General features: G+C 37.0%; 1 protein-coding gene across 2 annotated transcripts in view; it reads right to left on the reverse strand.

The window, feature by feature from the left end:
- slc39a11 (solute carrier family 39, member 11) overlaps nt 1-17343 on the reverse strand; it is a 147650-nt gene extending 130307 nt beyond the window's left edge. For both annotated transcript variants that reach the window (XM_028029887.1, XM_028029886.1), the window contains exons 1-3: nt 17286-17343; nt 13790-13907; nt 10905-10943 (exon numbers count right to left, since the gene is read on the reverse strand). In XM_028029887.1, the coding sequence (XP_027885688.1) occupies nt 10905-10943; nt 13790-13897 (147 nt within the window). In that variant the 5' untranslated portion in view covers nt 13898-13907; nt 17286-17343. The remainder of the gene's footprint in view (nt 1-10904; nt 10944-13789; nt 13908-17285) is intronic.
- Nucleotides 17344-18406: the final 1063 nt, after the last annotated feature.

The following is an 18406-nucleotide window of genomic DNA, read 5'->3' on the forward strand; positions in this document are numbered from 1 at the left end:
AGGGAAACTGGTAAAAAAAAAAAAAAAAAGATAAAAATGAATACAGATGAGCCACCAAATGTGATGGGGAGAAGAGGACAGATCAAACAGCCCCAGCAGTCTCTGGAAGCCACATTATACTGCTCTTCACAGACACGGCTCTTGGTTGAAAATGAAACGGAAGCAAAGCATGAAGTTCCTATCTGTGAGTACTAAGCTGATGTGTAACATCCAAACACTCCAGTTGCAATGAGGCGGCACATCTACCATGGGTGTGTCCTTAAGAATAGAATCTTGCTGTTTCAATACAGAAGCGAGTCCAGATTATACTTCATTTTCATTCCTTTTTCAACCAATATGATGATTATGGCATAATGAGAGTTTGACCTTTCAAAGACTAAAACTTTAATTTGTACAAAACACACCACACTGAAACTGGAAGACATTTTAAATATGAAAAACATCAAAGGATTAAAATAAAAACCACAAAACTAAAACCATAAATAAAAATGGATTATGATGTTTCTGTAAATAAAATTGCCCTCCAAAAATATCATCAGAATGAACATGGGTCATAAATTTCCCAGATATTAGTTAGCATGATTTCTGTTCGTTGGTCGTCAAGCCAGGTTCGTTCAAAGAAATGGGTATGTGGTAAATGACACATTATATGCCTTCATAGAGTGCCATGTTCAGCTTTCCTTCTTCCCACTGCTTCTGCTATGGCTTAATTTATTGTATTTTTACTGGCAGCTTCGGTTGGCAGAGCAGAACTGTGAAAGGAATTGCTTTGCTACAAGCCGAGGAAACACTTTCTCACTTGCTGCTTTAATTTCAGGTTATTCTTGGCAGCTACTGGCAGTCCAAAGTGAACAGAGTTGATTGAAAACTTTATAATTTTGTGTTAAATCCAGTAACATCATTGATGGGCTAGCAAAAATATTCAGAGAGCTAGAACTTTTTACAGCTAACCAACAACAACCAAAACTGTTCCAAGTATGGCTCGTGGGCTTTTGCTAACGTCAAAGGAGAAAACCTACAACCGCTTAGTGGCACCGCTAAAATCTGATGCCATTCCATTTTTTTTTTTAAATAGAAGTCAAGTTTCTTCAAAGGTTTTTGTGTCGTTTCTTCACCGATTGTTGTTGCAGTGCCCCCAGAGGCGAGGAGGTAAAAGGGTTTTTTGAAGGGTTTAGCTTGTTTGACAGTAAAATGTGAAAGGGGACGGGACCAGCTGAAAATGGAGCAAATATTGCAACCAGTATGCACCAATAAACTTTACTCACTTCCGAGACAAATACAGATATCTGAGGTATAGCACTGGCTGATACCAATCCGATACAGAAAAACAGCGCTGACCTGACCTAAAAAGGTTCGTCCTCCCCCCCCCCCAACGCAGACAAAGATGTACTGAGTTACAAATTTACTCAATAACTCTGCACCAGTACAGCACACTGAAATACACCAGCAGCTTCACAAGCTTGGCCAAACATGTCAAAATCACAGAATTTTAATTAATTCAGTCAGTGCAATTATCAGTATGATAGCCAATGTAAAATAAAGAAAGAAACTGACAAAACAGGTCGACTACCTGGGTCAAACATGTAGTCTAAAAGGAAACCTGCTTTCCTTTCAGAAAGCGAGAAACAAACCTTGCACTGGTTCAGAAAGTATGATTAGAAATTCTAAAAAATAATGTAAAATATATAGTTAAAGCATGAAGTTGCTCAGAGCAGAAGACAGAATTGGACTAAATAGATCTGTCCTTATGAATTGGTACATTGCCACCATAAGCAATCTGGATTATTATTTTTATTTTTTTTCAATATTGAGACCGATTCAGATATTAATATTGGTTCGAGGCATGTCGAGTTGCAATTTTGGTCCCCAACTGAACCGAGACAGATTTGTTAGCTTTAAAACAAAAACTCCACTAGTAACAGCTTCCAACATTATCTCCGTATTATATTCTTTACACTGGCTTCCTGTGCGTATTTATATCTCTTAAGGGCTTTGCTTTTTATTAATCTGAACTTTATGTGCGTAGCAGGTCCTTAAAGTCGTCCAGCCAGCTTTTATTTGATGTTCCAAGGACCAAACTGGAACAGGTGAACGGGTCTTAGGGTGAACGGGTCTTTTTGGTGGTTTCACACTCTTTTAGAAGCAAACTGAAGATGGAAAAAGTTCAGAAAAGCTTTAATGTTTTTTTTTAGTATATACCAATTAGACTACAGTAGCAGTGTTTAAGTAGCTTAAGTATATGGCTATGTTTTGTTTTTTTTGTCGTTTACCCCGTAGTGTTTCTTCTTGGTAGTGGGCCTGGCAGGGGTCAATAGCTGCAGGGGAAACCACCATGTTTCTCACAGGCGTTGTAAGAGACCATCTGCAAATTTAAAAGGTTTATAAATGAAATATTCCAACAGTCCAGCAGCTACGTGGGCCGCAAAGCCAACAAGCACCCCAATGGCTGAAATAATTCCCAGAAAGACAGCGAGTAAAAAGCAAGCAGCCAAAGAGCTGTCTGTTTGCAATGAAACAGAAAATGATGTAAGCAGGAAGGATGGAGGTCAAATTGTGGAGTAAACAGCACGAATGCGTTGAAAAAGAGAGATGCACTTGTGTGAATACGGGACTGGCAAATCAAACCTCCGAAAAACAAAAGCAACACCTTGAGGAAGGATTTGTGTATCAGGATCTGGAGTGGTGCTGCAAGTGTTCTAGTTTGCTCTGAGAGCTCAATCTCACATTCAGCACTTCAATACTCTTCTCTGTGATCAAACACTTGGTGTTAAGTTGAAACACTTCTTTCTGAAGCACGGCAAATGGATGCGGTTTGAGCAATGACATCTTTCCATAACCTTAAACTAGAAAACAAAAGACATTATTGGCATGATTTTTTTAAAATTTAGCATTAAAATACACAGTAATAGAAAAATCTTTACAGGATAACAATGTGTTTATGTAGCATTGCGGAAATAAAACATTATTCAACCGCAGTCTAACTGAAATATTAAACAGATAGGAAAACCAGCTTACATTGTAGATGCATCAATCATTTATGTCTGACTTTAGTATATTTGGAGTTTTTCCAATAGCTTTTCTATATTAGATCAAACAAAAACCATACAAGTTCATTTTTTTAACAGATTTTAGAATTTCAAACTTCCCGGAAAATATTTCTAAAAGGTTCAACAGTTTAAGCATTTTTAAACAAAAGGCAGACTCAAAGGGGAAAAGAAATAGATGAACTTAGCAGTAATATTCAATCTTCCTGTTATTTGTTGAAAGGTTGGCTTTGTCTTGAAGCATAAACATTTCTGGATACGTCATAGAAAATACAGCTTCCTTTCCTTTGCAAGTCCTCCATTTTCACACAGGAGATGGTTGTTGTTACTAGGACAAATTAGGCTTTTATAGTGTTTAGGTATGATAAATTGAGGGACCAGGAAAAGATCTGTCTTTTGGGTTTCTGAGCCAATCATGCCAATTGGAAGATTGTTACTATTAATAATAATAACAATGGCACTCAACATTTTACACCCCAGTTGTTTGAGCTTAGTTAGGTACTCTCAAAATATTTGATGGTCTTTTAATATCCCCAAAGTCATCCTCCAAGTTCAGTAACCCAGCTATAACCTGCCACACTACTAGAATTATGATACAAAATAATTTAAGACGGCATTCAATCGTCTAAAAAGTGATCATCCCAACTAATTCACCACAAGGTAAGGCACGGCAATACTGAGACATTAGCATATTCAATTTTAATGTTCATTGCTGAACACCTACAAATTGTTTAGAAAGGTTACAAAAGCACAAAAGTTTTTCTTTCAAAAAAAAAAGAAAAGATGGCAGGACATTAATGATTTTGAATTGTTTAGCAGCTACTGGACAAGGTCTTGCATTCATCAAGTCAAACGAGAACGCCTCTGTATACCAGAGTACTCTAGAGTAAACGCGAGGCCATTTGTTCAATAGCTATAGTTCATATGAAACAGAACAATGATTCCAAGCTCATCAGGAATGCTACAATAAAACAAAAACTATCTACAAACCTCTATGAACTAAAGAACTTTCTGCAATAACTCCCCAAAAATACAGGAGAGGTAGATAAAGTCATTCAATAATGGGAAACTTTAAATGACTGCCACTACAGATCCATCAACATAGTATTAAACATCACAGAGGGTGAACTTTCTATTCCCCATGAACGTATACTGAGTAATCATCCACAGTAAAGCCTAAACAGAATTTGTTCCATCAACTCCTTCAAAAGCTATTTGCAATCAGAGTTTCCTTTATCCAGCATCAGACTGAAAGAACATGTTTTACAGATGTAATTTCCTCTAAATGAAGGTACAAAACTGCTGGTTGTTGGCCAAGTTCTTCAGACAGATTGAAAAATGTGCCTCAAATGCAATTCTTCAAGGAAACTGCCTTAAGAATTGCTAGCTAAACCATCTAGCAGAAAAGCATTATGAGTTTATGACATAATGCAAATGGATGACATATCTGCAAATGAAAAAAAAAAAAAAACAAGTTGCCATTTCACTCCTTCAGACTGAACTTTTTCACTTCAAAATTATTCCTCAGAACATTTTGTACAGACCAATTCCAACAGTCCATAAGGATGTTTCATACTTTTATTGATGACACACAAGTTAAAACAATTATCTATAATCTATTCAGACTACTGTAAGGTCATCAGAGTTTAAATTTAAGCACTTAAAGCAAGCAAAAATGGCTGAAACAGTACACATAGTTTGTAAGTAAGAAATAATATTCATCATTATTTATCGTTGTGGTGAAAAAAATCCTAAGAATTTCCATTCATCATAAAGAGAAATTCAATCAGGTATGTTTAAAGACCTTCGAAACTGTATTGTCTGAAATTAAATGTTTGCTACGGTCCCGTAGGAGTATAGATGAATATCAGCACATTCAAAAATATAATTAAATATAGTGCAATTTAGTGCCATTTTAGAGATTTTAATGTCACTGGTGTTCTGAAGAAGCCTCTCATAATGATTATATCTTAAGAGCAGAATTCATGATTTATGACTAGGCAACAAACTCTTCGAGATGAAAACCAAGATACACCAACTTTCTCCGACCCTTGTCTCTGAAAAGAACAGTCATTTATATGTTTTTCCCCTTATTCAGTGTCTTCTCGGAAAAAGAAATACAGAACTGGCCGCCTATTGCTGGTCACTTCATATAATCCATCGATTTTATAATATCACGGCACTTGACATGTGCGGATATGTTGAACACCACTGTTTTGTCAGATTAATGTCAGTGTTTGAACTACGCTGTGTTCACTGCGATTTGACATGCAGCAACACAGCAGAGGTCCGTTCAAATAAAACACACAGCAGATTTCACTGTCACTTCCAGCTGCCTACGGCTTCAGCTTTTGTGATTCTGATGTGGCGCGTACGCCTGGAACAAATATATCTGGAGTTAGTCTTCAAATTTAATAGACTGTAGATTCCAAAGATAAGGCAGACGTCTACCTCCACTCTCCAATAAACCATTTTTAAAACTATTAAATACAGGATTCTTCCATATTTTCAAGTACTTCTCATAATGTTCCGCAAATCTGAGTACAGACCTGGTCCTGTTATTTAAACCGAAATGAATTTAATTAGTAGGGATATATATTATGCAATAAATCATGAAAAAAAGACAATGCTGAATTTACCTTCTTATTCGGCACAGTCGTAAATGGTTATTTAATGCATGACTATTGCCCTGCCTTTCCCCCCCCTACCCCACATGCATTTCTCATAAACAAGTGTTTAATGTGCTTTGGGTTCTGTTTGAAATTTGCTGTACAAATGAAAATTATTTCAACACAGATCGTTTAATTTTTTACTTTTAGACTTCACAAATCAGAACTAGCTTACTGTACACAAATACGGGTTTTCAAATAAAGTTTAAAGCCATTTTTAATCATTTGGGGAATCAATAAAAACAAGTTTTAATGTCTTAGAGAAAATAAATAAATAAAACTGCAACTGTAAGGTAGGCTGCTAGAAAGTGCAGTTTGATTACATAGCAGTTCAGCTGAATGGTGTCCTTCACTGTCTCCTGCCTGTCTGGGTGTCTCACATCTCCAGCGTGAGAGACGCAAGAAAAAAGTTAGATCTAAAAACTTGCTTGTGATGGCGGAAAAAGACGAAACCATCAATAAAACGCAAATTTAGAGCATGGCACACAGCAGAAAGCCATTCATTTAGAGCCAAATCTCATAACTCCCCTTTTGAAGTGGTAGTAACGGGCCACTCTCAAAAACTTGACCCCCCAGAGAGAAAACTGTGGTGAGTGGATCCAAGCTTCAGGGTCTCAGATTGCTGCTTCTCATCAGTTTGCAGCATGCCAAACAATATTTTGGCAGTACTCCGTGTTCTCGGTATGGAGAAAAAAAGAAAGAAAAAGTGATTAACATCACTTGGAGACACCGGCTTCATCACCTCTGTCTAACAAGAGGTCGTCAGGAGTTTAACATCCATATAAAGGGGGTAAAAGAAAAGCTGGAGATTTGAGTAAAGGAGGAGAGGAAATGATGTACGCACAAATTAATGATAGGTCATTAGGCTTCTTCCTCAACAATCACAGCTGAGGGACGCTGCGCACTGACACTTCATGACGCCATATTATGTAGTGACAAAGGCTGTTTTGTTTTTTTTCCTTAGTTCTGTGAGCATGAGTGTCCATCTGTATCCAAATCTGTTAGTGACGGCGCGAGTGCGTGTGTGTGCGCGCATGTCATGGACTCTGGGAATGCAAGTTGGAGGAGGATCTGAATCATGCAGATCACCATGCATTCACTGACATGAGCCACACAGAGGATCCCTGATATTCACGTGGGTTAGGGACCACAACTGTCAAGAAATACATGAGACTCCCTCTAAAAACGCTTGAAACTGCTTGTTTTAATTGTTCAAACACCAAATGTAGCTCAAAACATACGAATATGCACAACGTATTGCTACATAAGTATTGCCAAGATTACCGCTATTGCAGCAGTGTTAGCACTACCGCAGTAGCTAATATTCATAGTGTTCCTAATTTCTGCTCAAGGACTCAGAACGCTATTAATCATGATTAATTAAATAATTGTCAACTAATTTAGTAATCAATTAATCCTTAACTGGCATCTAGAAACTCAAAAAATGGCAATTTCTTAAAAGAACCCAACACTCAGAGCAGAAATTAAGCCAAAAACAAAAAGTTGTTTTAGGCACAACAAATTTTTTATTCTAAAAAGAAATTGAATCATTTCTTTTGCATTTTATTTCTTTATTTTAATGCATTTCTATTACTGAATGAAACGATTCAAGTCGTTAAACAGCAAAATCAGCCAATATTTTAACCCAATTAATCACTTAATGATCAATCAATTATTAATCAACTAATAGAATAATAATAGTTGTGAAAAAAAAACCCAAATCAAGTTACATTCCACAGGGAAAAAACAACAAAAAAAAATCACAGGGAATAGTCAAAGTCCAAATGTAAATCTAATTGAAAATGAGTGAAAAATGTTCAAGCTTTTTTCAAAAATAATGAGAAATGAGGGGAAAATGCAGTTTGTAGATGTGCTATGCTGGCAGAGACATTCAAAAAGACTTTCATCTCAAAGTGCAAAGAAACATAACTCAACAAAGATTTGACTCAGTGAGGCTGAATGCTAATGCACACCACACTTTTCAGATCTCCATTTTTAAAGCTTCGTTTTAAACCATGCATTAATTTTCTCCTGCTCAGTCTGGCACTATTCTGTATTTTTCTAACTTATAACACCCAAAAAAATAGATCAAAATTTGTGGATGTCATGTGATAGAATGTGAAAATAATCTGGGGTATGAATACTTTAGTAAGGCAATGCAAGTACGGCAGCATGAACATGGACATATGCATGTGGTAGGAGATTCCAGAATTGAACAGAGAGCACTGAGTTTATGTTTAATGTAAATCTTTCACTCTTCAGTAAGACATTTTCATTCGTAAACACATTCCTGACCTCCCGAGTGTTTGTCCTTTTTCCTGTTTTTATTACTTTGCCTTATCCATTTGCTTCAGGCTAGATGTGTTCATAATAATTGCTAACTGAATGTAAAAACATTTGCTATAACAGATTAAAAAAAAACAAACTCAACTTTTGTTTTGGTACAAGGTCAAATGAGGGGATGCGGTGACCTAAGAACGTGACCTATGGTGGAGTAAAACTTTAAATGAATTTATGAATCATTTTGTTGTGTGTTTAGAGTTAAGGCCAGAAGCCTCTAGTTCAGCATCTACCACCCGATGAATGAAGCTGTTGCAGAATTAGAGAGAGCTCTTTCAGTAACAAATTCCATATTTTAGGTGCCCAAAGGAGTTAGCGTAAATTCTTCCCACATGTGTTACCACTATTAATTATCCCATATTAAAAACATATTTTTTGTTAGCTATCGATTTATTGCCTGTAATGCAGCTCAACATGGTTATGGAATGAAATATCAGACTTGTATTGCACTTTTCAGGACACTTAAAGACTATTTACATAAAATCCTCATGCACACTTTCACCCGATGATGATGGCAAGCTACTGGATTGTATATTGTGCTATCGGCTGTTCTGATAATCACCAGCAGGCAAGTTGGGTGAAATGTCTTCCTCAAGGACACAATGACAGACACGGATGAGGCGGAAGCTCAAACCAGCGACCCATCGATTGCAGGACAATCTACAATGCCACAAGACTCCCTTATAATAATCCAACTCGCTGTTTGTAAAAAATCTCTACGGGGAGTGGATTTGGAGTTTTTAATTACAATACCACAAAGCACAGAGCACATAATGTTGTGTTTGTGTACCGAACAGATTACATTGACAACCTCACCCAGTAGAGCGGTTACTCAACTGTCATGGAAGACCATCCAAATTATGCAAAGTCAAGTTGTGGTTCACTGCTAGGCGCTAGTAGAACAGGGCAATTAGGAGTTCAGACTTTTGTGATCATACTGACAGAACACACCCAGAATAATATCAAATGGTGAAAAAATGGTGGTAAACTTATCGGTCAGTTTGACAATTCTTTCTGAATGGGTTTATGCACTTTTTAGCATTCGTTATCGTAGTTTTTGTGACCCGCCCGGTCTCTTATCCGCTCACTTTGCTCGGACTCCGGTTAGCTGAAATGACGCCATTTATAAACTTAGAAGGGAGGGGCGGGAAAAGGAGGACTGAGGGATTTCATTGAATAAGCCCAATATCAGTCAGTAAAATCAACCAATGGGCTGTCGCGGTCAATAAAAATGATATTTCGAGGCGCGCCGTGGTGGCGTAGGGGATAGCGCGACCCTTGAGTCCTCGACGCGGCCGTTGCGGGTTCGACTCCCGGACCCGACGATATTTGCCGCATGTCTTCCCCTCTCTCCTTCCCCATTTCCCGTCAGCCTACTGTCGTATAAGGGACACTAGAGCCCACAAAAGACCCCCTGGAGGGGTTTAAAATATTTATATATATTAAAAAAAAATTATATTTCATGTTCTATTTTTGTTAGATTATGACAGCCTAGGGCCTCCCCATATACAGTATGTATATCTGTATCCCAGATGGTCAGTCCTCCCCTGGACAGAGTACAAACTGAATAGAGCTTTTTTTTCCTGTTCAAATTGTCAACCCGCCACAGTGGCAGGTGCGTTGCTTTAATTTACACGCCACTTCATACTTTTACCCGCATTTGGCCAGTGGCGGGTGCTAATTTCCACCCCTCCCTATCGTAGTCTTTAATTAAAACATGACTTATTTTACAGAGGAAAAGACTTTCAGTTTTACTAGAAGAAAAAAATAAGTGTCATCAATTAAATTTGTTATAAGGTTTATTACACTGACATTTACTTTGAGGGGTCGTTAAACTTGAAGCGAGCACACAGGTTCTCGAGGATAAATCAACTAAAATTACCTTTTGATAACAATCAAATTGTGCTAGTATGTATTTTCGCCTGTAAAGATTTCACCATAAACAGACATTTTGGGGAACGGGTGCGCAAGTGGAAAAAAGGGCACCTTGTGCGGCACACGTAACCATCTGCTACCAGTGTGAGAACCTGCCTTTTTCCCTCAGCACAAACAAGTGTCCTTCTGAAATCTTTTTTTTAAAGAGGCACAGCTTGAACATTATGCATAAGTACTGTTTAGAAATTAATAGCTATATAGCGTAAAACATTTTTTTTTAAAAAGATTTCAGAAAGATACTTTTTAGTCTAAAGGTAAAAGGGCAGGTGCTCTAGCACCTCCTAGGAGCTAGAGCACCTCTATCTAAGCACATTGCAGACCACAGAACTTAAAAGTCTGAAACCTAACAATGTTCTGGAAGCGTGTAATTTGTTGCCAACATGATTTATTGATGTTGTAAAAACAAGCTAATCTGCATACAGTATCCAATGCTTTTCATTTGTCTGTTTCAGCTAGCATTAATTGAGTTTAAAAATGTTGATATATTGACTGGTTTATCATAGGTGGTAAAATCTCTAGGAAGTCTTTCATAGATTCATAGGTCTGAACAAGCTTTCACATTATTTTTGGATTCAGTGCCAGCTTAGCTTTCTAACTGGCAAGATAATTACGTTTGCCAATGAACCGATTTTTCCTGCAAGAAATCGAAATAAAATGTAATTGAAAGAAAAAGACTGATGGGGATTTAATGATCTTTTCCATTTGCAGCATAAAACCTTCCATATGATAAGACTAAGTCCTGCTTCAGGGGAATACTTACCTCACATTTAATGAAATTAGATGTGGCATCAGAAAGTGTCAGAGTTTATATGAGGTCTTGGGGGAACTCGGCATGCTGTGGTGAAACATACTAGGATCTGCAGTGTGTGTATGTGTCGGTGTGTGAACTGTAGAGTTCAGAGGACAATAAACTCACCCCGGCTGCAAAACCCAAACTTCCATCCAAGATCTGCTTCTGAACAGGGCAGATAAGAAAAAAATAATGAGTGCAAGTCAGATAAATCGATGTGTTGAAACCTTGACAACATAAAAGCAACAGTTCGGTTAACCTTTTAATGGAGACAACCTGTCAAAAATTGCTTCGATGCCTACAGAGTCAAATGTTAGACTGTGAAAAGGCAACAACTTTAGAAGCAAAACCACTCAGTCAGCAGAGGGATTTCTCACGTGATGCGGCAACACAATGTCAACAAATCAAAAGAGAAGCTAGCGACAGTAGCTTAAAAAGTGTGTAATTTGAGATCCGAAGAGCCTAAAAGCAGAAAACATTGACCAAGTATATACATGTCTTTTCCTTTCACAGGTAAGAGCAGGACGAGTGAAGGTCATGGAGCTTTTCGAAGAATCGCTTTCCAGCTATTTGTTTTGGAAAATGGCTCCTTTTTCAGAGTTTGACTTTTGAGAGTCCAGACAACTGAATTTAAAATGTCATAAAAATTTTTTCTTTTAAAGTAGTATTTCAAGTTAGATATCTTTTGCATATAGCTTTGTTCAGGCTTATTGAGTAGAAAAAATACTTGAGGTTTGGGTTTATAACATTATTAGAAAATCATTTTTTTCAGCGTGTGTGTTAAGCAGCAGAGTGCAGGCTAGCTAACAGAGCCCGACTAATTAACCATATAAAATTGGCTCATCGGGATTTTTTTTTTTTTTTTTTTAAACTGCAACCTTCAGTTGTGCTGGTATTTATTTGCGTGGTTTAATCTCTTGACCATATGGGATTGCATTTTGCTTCTTTTCTTTATAATGTTTCAGAGCTGGTATCTATTACCAGCCCTCTCCACTTCAAAACATATTTCAATTGAGAATTCAAAGATGTTCTTTTTTTTTTTAGATTTGATATTACTCCCCCTCCCCACCCCCCAACAACTACATACAAATATCTCAAAAACATAAGGGGCAGCAAATTAGTTGGTAACACTGTTGGCTTGCAGCAGGAAGCTCTTGGGGTCAAATCCTGGCTTGTGGTCTTTCTAAATTGAGTTTCCAAGTTTGCACCACGTCAAGCATCAATGCAGAGGTTTCAGATCATCTTAGATTGCACCAGAACTTCACCAGCAAAGCAGCTTACAAAAATGATCTGCTGATTGGTTTTAAAATTGTAAAATGTGTCAAATATCTTAACAGAAGGGAAGAATAAATAGTTTGAGTGCATGTGTATGCATTAGCAAGACACATACTTGTGAGCGCTCACACTGACAGTTGTTTCAAGTGTTAGCTCATTTTTTTCCCTAAATGACAGGATCAATCAAACTGTTCCATAACAGATTATTAAACACTTAATCAAAGACAGGAAACGAAATCAGCAGGTTATCTTAATTGAAAATATGAGACAGTTTTATAAGAGTTTCTAATTAATTTTACATAGCACAGAAAGCGATATGGCAAGACTGTTGCTCTTTCAATGGCTCATTAACTGTTAAAAACTAAATAAAAACACTAGATCTCTAATTCGAGCAAAACTTTAAAAAACATGGAAAAAAACACACACACACACAAAAAAAAAAAAACACCAACCAGAAGGAAAAAAATTACTTTGAGACTAATGGTAACGACATCACCATGCCATGTAAAACCACAATTACCTCTTAAACTTTTTTGAAGTAGCTTAAACTCATTCACAATAGACGTAGAGCATCTGTAAACATTAATGTTCAAGTCTTGCCAGAGTTTGTCAGATTGGATTTAAGTCTGAACTTTGGATAGGCCATTCTAACTTATGAATATGCTCTGGGGGATATGAGTAAACGGAGCTGAACACATGGCTGTTACACTTATTTTTTGTGTTTCATGCTATCTTGCGTTTGATTATCACATAAAATCCCATTGAAAAAAAAAGTTCAAGGGATAATACTTTTTCAAGGCACTGCATATGCTTTTTTTCTTCCTGCACAACTGAGACACGCTTTTGTTATACACAAGTAATTTGAAGAATCAACAAGCATTTCACGTTTCACATGAAAAGCAAATTATTAACCGTTAAACGGTGGCAGAAACGGTGAAAACGGGAAGGACCCTTGACTGATCAGAGGGTTTAAATTGAAGACTTGCTGGTTTGATCAAATTTTCATTGTCATGTGTTCAGATTCTGTTTGACCATTCTGTCATAGAGGATTGATTGATGGCAGGCTCCATCAATGTATTTGAGGTTCTCCAGAGGCAACTCCCTAAAGGAACTCTGGTTTTTGATCACTGGGTTATTACCTGCCAGCCCGATCGAGGTCTTTTATCATCCAGTCAATTTACAGAAGGACATGAGAAAGGAGCATGTACTCAAGTTCAGGTAAGTGTCTACATGATGTATTTCAGGCTTTCTAATCAAAAGACCCCTCAAAAAACCTGCTTTTGCTTTGTTATTGAGCTTGGAATGCACAGTAAAGTTATTAAAGCAATCCAATTTAGGAAAACTAAAAAAGAACAACAGCTGAAAGGATAAGAAACCTCCATTTGGCTGTATGAACTGGCTGTGTATGTAAAGTTGGGCTGGAACATGCAAGCCATGCAGATTCAGGAGAAAAGTTTGAAGAGTTGTTGAGATCTCTGATCACATAGAAACGATTCAGCTATTATTTGGCTTGCATAGCTGAGGTCTAACATGCTAATCAGGGAGCTTTGAAGCTGCTAGCTGGAGGATTTTGTGGGTAGAGTCACAGACTGTATTTGCTTTGCATTCTGTCTTTACATTAAGCCATAAGCTAGCTTGTTCCAACCTCCAGCTTTGCATATATGCATGACTAATAACCTAAACATTTTCAAACTCTATCAACCGAAAATAGAACGTGCGAAGCTGTCAGTGTGTACCTGTCGGCTGGAGAAGATGAAGACGAGGGCGGCCCCCGCGGCGGTCAGACCCCAGGTAAACAGAGTGCCCAGCAGGGCCTGGATCACAGGGCTGTAGCCTTCCAGCATGGTGCCACACCTGGCAAAGCAGGACACAAAGTCAGTCTCTAACCAAACCACCATTATTCTGTAGTTGCTTTACCAGCTGAGAAGATTACAGTGCCGATAAGTTCTCCTCTAAGGCTAAAAGACATTATCTTGCTAACCTACTGAAACCTTTGCCATTTTGTCACAATAAGGCTTCAAATGTCAAGGTATTTTAGTGATCAATCAACACAAAGTGGTGCACAATTATGGAAGGAAAATTATATGTGATGCTCAAATTCTTTATGCATTTGTGTTCACCCAACCGAATGCTTTCTAGAACTTTTTTTCCTACAGTTACAGGTGCAAGTCCTTATAAATTTACAGACTGGCATTTTTGTCTGTTCTTTGAAAAACAACTCAACAGGGTAGTTATTTAGCTCAATAGTAAAGCAGGTGCAGCACATACAGAAGCTATAGAGTGGACTCCTAGTATTTGTTAGGGTACGGATCCACCATTGTCTATGAAATGCTAACATCTGCGAATACCTAAAAACACTTAGAACTGCCTACTTTAATTGTTCAAACACCAAATATGTGTTGATATTAATTGATATGCACAGTGTAAACCGTCTTAGCACAACATCTACAGTCTTTCCAATCTATCCAATCAATGCCAAGCAAATGAATGGCACGCCTGGATTGGCTGTTTTGCAAAGGAGAGCCAGTATCGTGTTAAGTAGTGTTGCATTGAGGCATCTCAGCTTCCCAAGCAGTTTTTTTTTTTATTATTATCAGATATGTTCTGCGAAAGAATCCACTAACAGGGAACAGATTTTCCAAACCAGCGCAAAAAAAAAAGAAGTGAATATTGAACCGCAAATAGGCAGATGGTTGACTGTAGTGCCACTAATGAACAATGACTACTGGTTTCACAAAATCAAAAATAGCTAAAGCAGAGATTAGTTATGTTCAAATCTTTGAACAGCGATTCTTAAATCTAACTGGATTTAGATTTGAACTTTGACTGGGCCATTCTAATAAATGAACATGCTTTAATCTAAATGATTCCATTACAGATCTGTTTGAATGTTTAGCAGGGGTCTCAAACTCCAGTCCTCAAGGGCCGCTGTCCTACAGTTTTTAGATGTGCCACAGGTACAAAACACTGGAATGAAATGACTTAATTACTTCCTCCTTGTGTAGATCAGTTCTCCCAGCTTTGCTAATGACCTAATTATTCTAGTCAGGTGTGGTGCAGCAGAGGCCGATCTAAAAGTTGCAGGACTGCGGCCCTTGAGGACTGGAGTTTGAGACCCCTGGTTTAGAGTCATGGTATGGCTTGAGGCCAGTAAGCTCAGTTTTGGTTTCATCTATTCTGACCACCTTCTTCCATTTGTTTGCTGGGTCCACCGTAGAGGTGCAGAAACAAAAAAGCCAAGCCAACCTAATACTGGTAATTTAAGTTACAGAATTTTATGCACAAAGACATTTTTGTTTAAATATAAACTGATGGAATTTGATACAGTGTGGAACCATATTTTAAATAAATTTGTTCACGTCGTCTCTTCCATAATTTCAAAATAATATCCAGACCATTTGAATAGAGAAATTGGTTTATGAATCAAAAATTGTTCCTGAATCGTTAATTGTGACCCTAAAAATCTGATTTGAATCAAAAGACACTGAAAGATTTGCACCTCTAGTCGTGGTTCATGGCAAACAGCAAAAGGAGACTTCGAACAGAAAATTTGACTGACAACTCCAACATCAGCATGTGTGTCCTGGAACTCATCCGTTTACTGATCCAGGAATCGTCCTCTAAGACTGTTTCACCAAATTAAGATGTAAACAAGCATGAAAATCCTGTTTGCTGTGGATTACAATATCCTGCCCTTCTTTATTTGCTTCTCTGTAACCACACCCACAGTGGACTGACTTCCAGCTCTGTAGAAATCCACTGACACGTCACATTGCAGGTTGAATCATGGCCAAATCATTTGCCAGACTGACTAGACTGTTCAGACTGTTTCACTCCCTCATCTTAATAGGATACTTTTTTATTTTTTTTAGTTGTTTTAAATGTGGTTTTGTGGTTGTGGGTGATATCAACCAAGGAGTTAATTGGCAAGGGGGGAAAACAATCCAGATTTTCCAAAAATTAAGTCCTCATAAACAAAAAAGTTTTAATAATTTATAAAAACCAATGCATCATCCAGCCTTAATTGAATCAAATATGAAGCAAGAAAACATCCACAGCAAAAGACTTGCAGTTTGGTCAAGAAGTTCCAACTTTTACATCAAAAAACCTTTGAATAATTGTTGTCCCCTTTAATTATTTTTTGCATTTTTCTCAAAAATTCTGAAAAAAAAAAAAGTTTAACAGAATGATGAAGCACCAATTAGGATTTCAAATGTCAATCTGCAGAAATCTAAATGCTTCATTCGGTTGATAAAGCTCATCCCACATTTAGTAATAATTACTGTATTTAATGTTTTGTTATGATGCTATTAATCCCACTATATTAAGATGATACATTTGAAACCAAAAGTCTATATACTCCAATTAAAAAGACAAACACCTTTATTTTTCACTGTCTGAAGTTAAATCAGAGCAAAATTCTCATGTTTTAAGTCAGTTACAATTAACCAAATTATTTCTATTTGCTAAACATAATTTCCTCAGTATTTGGTAGCCTAGTTTCAACTGCACATATTTGATACCTTCTTTGCATTTACTCATTAAATAATGGTAAGCAAACCAGTTGATGGTAATACAATTACATTTTTGGACTTGCAAACGTGTTTATATCGGACTTAATGGTGTCTGAAATTAAAGGTAACTTTCTTTTTTTACCACTAAATATGTAGAATAAAAGTAAATTAATTACCTTTAAATATCAGAAGCCACTTTCTTCAATCCAGATTTTAACCCAACATACAATAAATATATTTACCTTGAAGTTGTTGTAACGGCTAATTTTATAATGACAAATGCTAACAGCTGTGTGTCGTTGTCAACATAATGAGGCTCCGGTTTAGTGGAATAAAGTGCAGGCTGTCATTTTCAATTTAAAAGCTCAAAGGCATTTTTATTCATTCATTGTCTAAAGGCGCTCTTAGGGCAGCTTTGCTGTGGCGAAATAAATTCAACATACTCCTTTAAAACACGTCAAGTTTGCCTTCGTGTGTTTCGACTCCTTAAGGAGAAAGTAGAGGCTAATGGATTCCTTTTTATTACCAAAGCAGGATAAATGAGGAGCAACCGAACAACCTTACAATTCTTACTCTTGCAAGACAATACTGGTGGCACTTCGTACACAACCACTTCTTTTAATAACAGGGAGTAATGTGTCTTAATTCGTCTGAATTTATTTTCCGAAACTATAAACGTAATTGGAAGTTTTTCAACAATAAAGTCGAGAGTACTCACTTTCTACCTGTGGCTCTGTGGACTCCTCTGTATTTACTTCCTACTTCCTAGAGCACGTGTTTATGACAGCTGACGCTCCGCCCCCACTCGCAGCCGATTGGCCAGTTCTTTGACGGCGGGAGTTTTTACTCCTGATCGAAACTCGATGAATAAAATTGTAACAAAAACATTTTTAATCCCATAAGGCGAATTTAGAATTATATTAATAATAAAATCTATTAAACGCTGATATAATTAAGCGAAACTTAATAAATAAATGAATTTAAATCAACTATACTGTTCAATTTGAAAATATACTGGGCAATTAAATTAAATTAAATCCCGTTTTAACAGCTTTGAGGTCTTTTTGCAAGTTACTTGAGCAATAAACACTGGAGAAAATACGCAATTAAAACAAACAAAAACAAGGAACATGAACATGGGAGCAATTACTTTTAAAAAGGAAATACACACTCATCGGTCACTTTATTAGGTAGATCTTACTAGAACTGGATTTTATTTTCCATTTCAAAGGAACCTTAGCGCTTTGTGGCTTGGATTAAATAAGGTATCAGAAACATTTCTCAGACGTTTGGGTTGACATTAATGTACAAGTACGCAGTTGTTGGAGAACAGAAACTCATTTTCATGTTCAAGAAACCATTTGCAGTAGTGTTTGCTGCCAGAACTGGTCCATCCTTTAATGCGCTTTGTCAGTTTTTTTTGGGGGGGAGGGTTTCAAAACTTATTTTTTATCCATTTTTTAAAATAGGTTTTTCTTGGTTCACCAACAGAGAGAGAAACATTGTGTACACGTATGGCACAAACATATTTCAAAATAAGTAGATTCAAGATAAATGACATTTTGATCAGGCGAGTCAGTAAAGGCCTGACTCATTAAAAGCATTCACCCTGTTTATACCAAATTATCAGTCTGTTATCATCTGAATGCTAATAAAATCGAGTCATTAGAAGTATTTACTACAGTATTTGTCTCTAACACCTCACATATTGATGGTGTTGTAAGAAAACAAGACTATTGTAGATCAAATCAGTTTTTACAATAATAAAATGTCACAGAGCATTAAATGATCTTCAGTGATCACTTATTTACATTTCCTGTTTCTCCTAAAGAATTTGAT

Source organism: Xiphophorus couchianus, chromosome 10, assembly GCF_001444195.1.
Source record: "Xiphophorus couchianus chromosome 10, X_couchianus-1.0, whole genome shotgun sequence".
Taxonomy (NCBI): domain Eukaryota; kingdom Metazoa; phylum Chordata; class Actinopteri; order Cyprinodontiformes; family Poeciliidae; genus Xiphophorus; species Xiphophorus couchianus.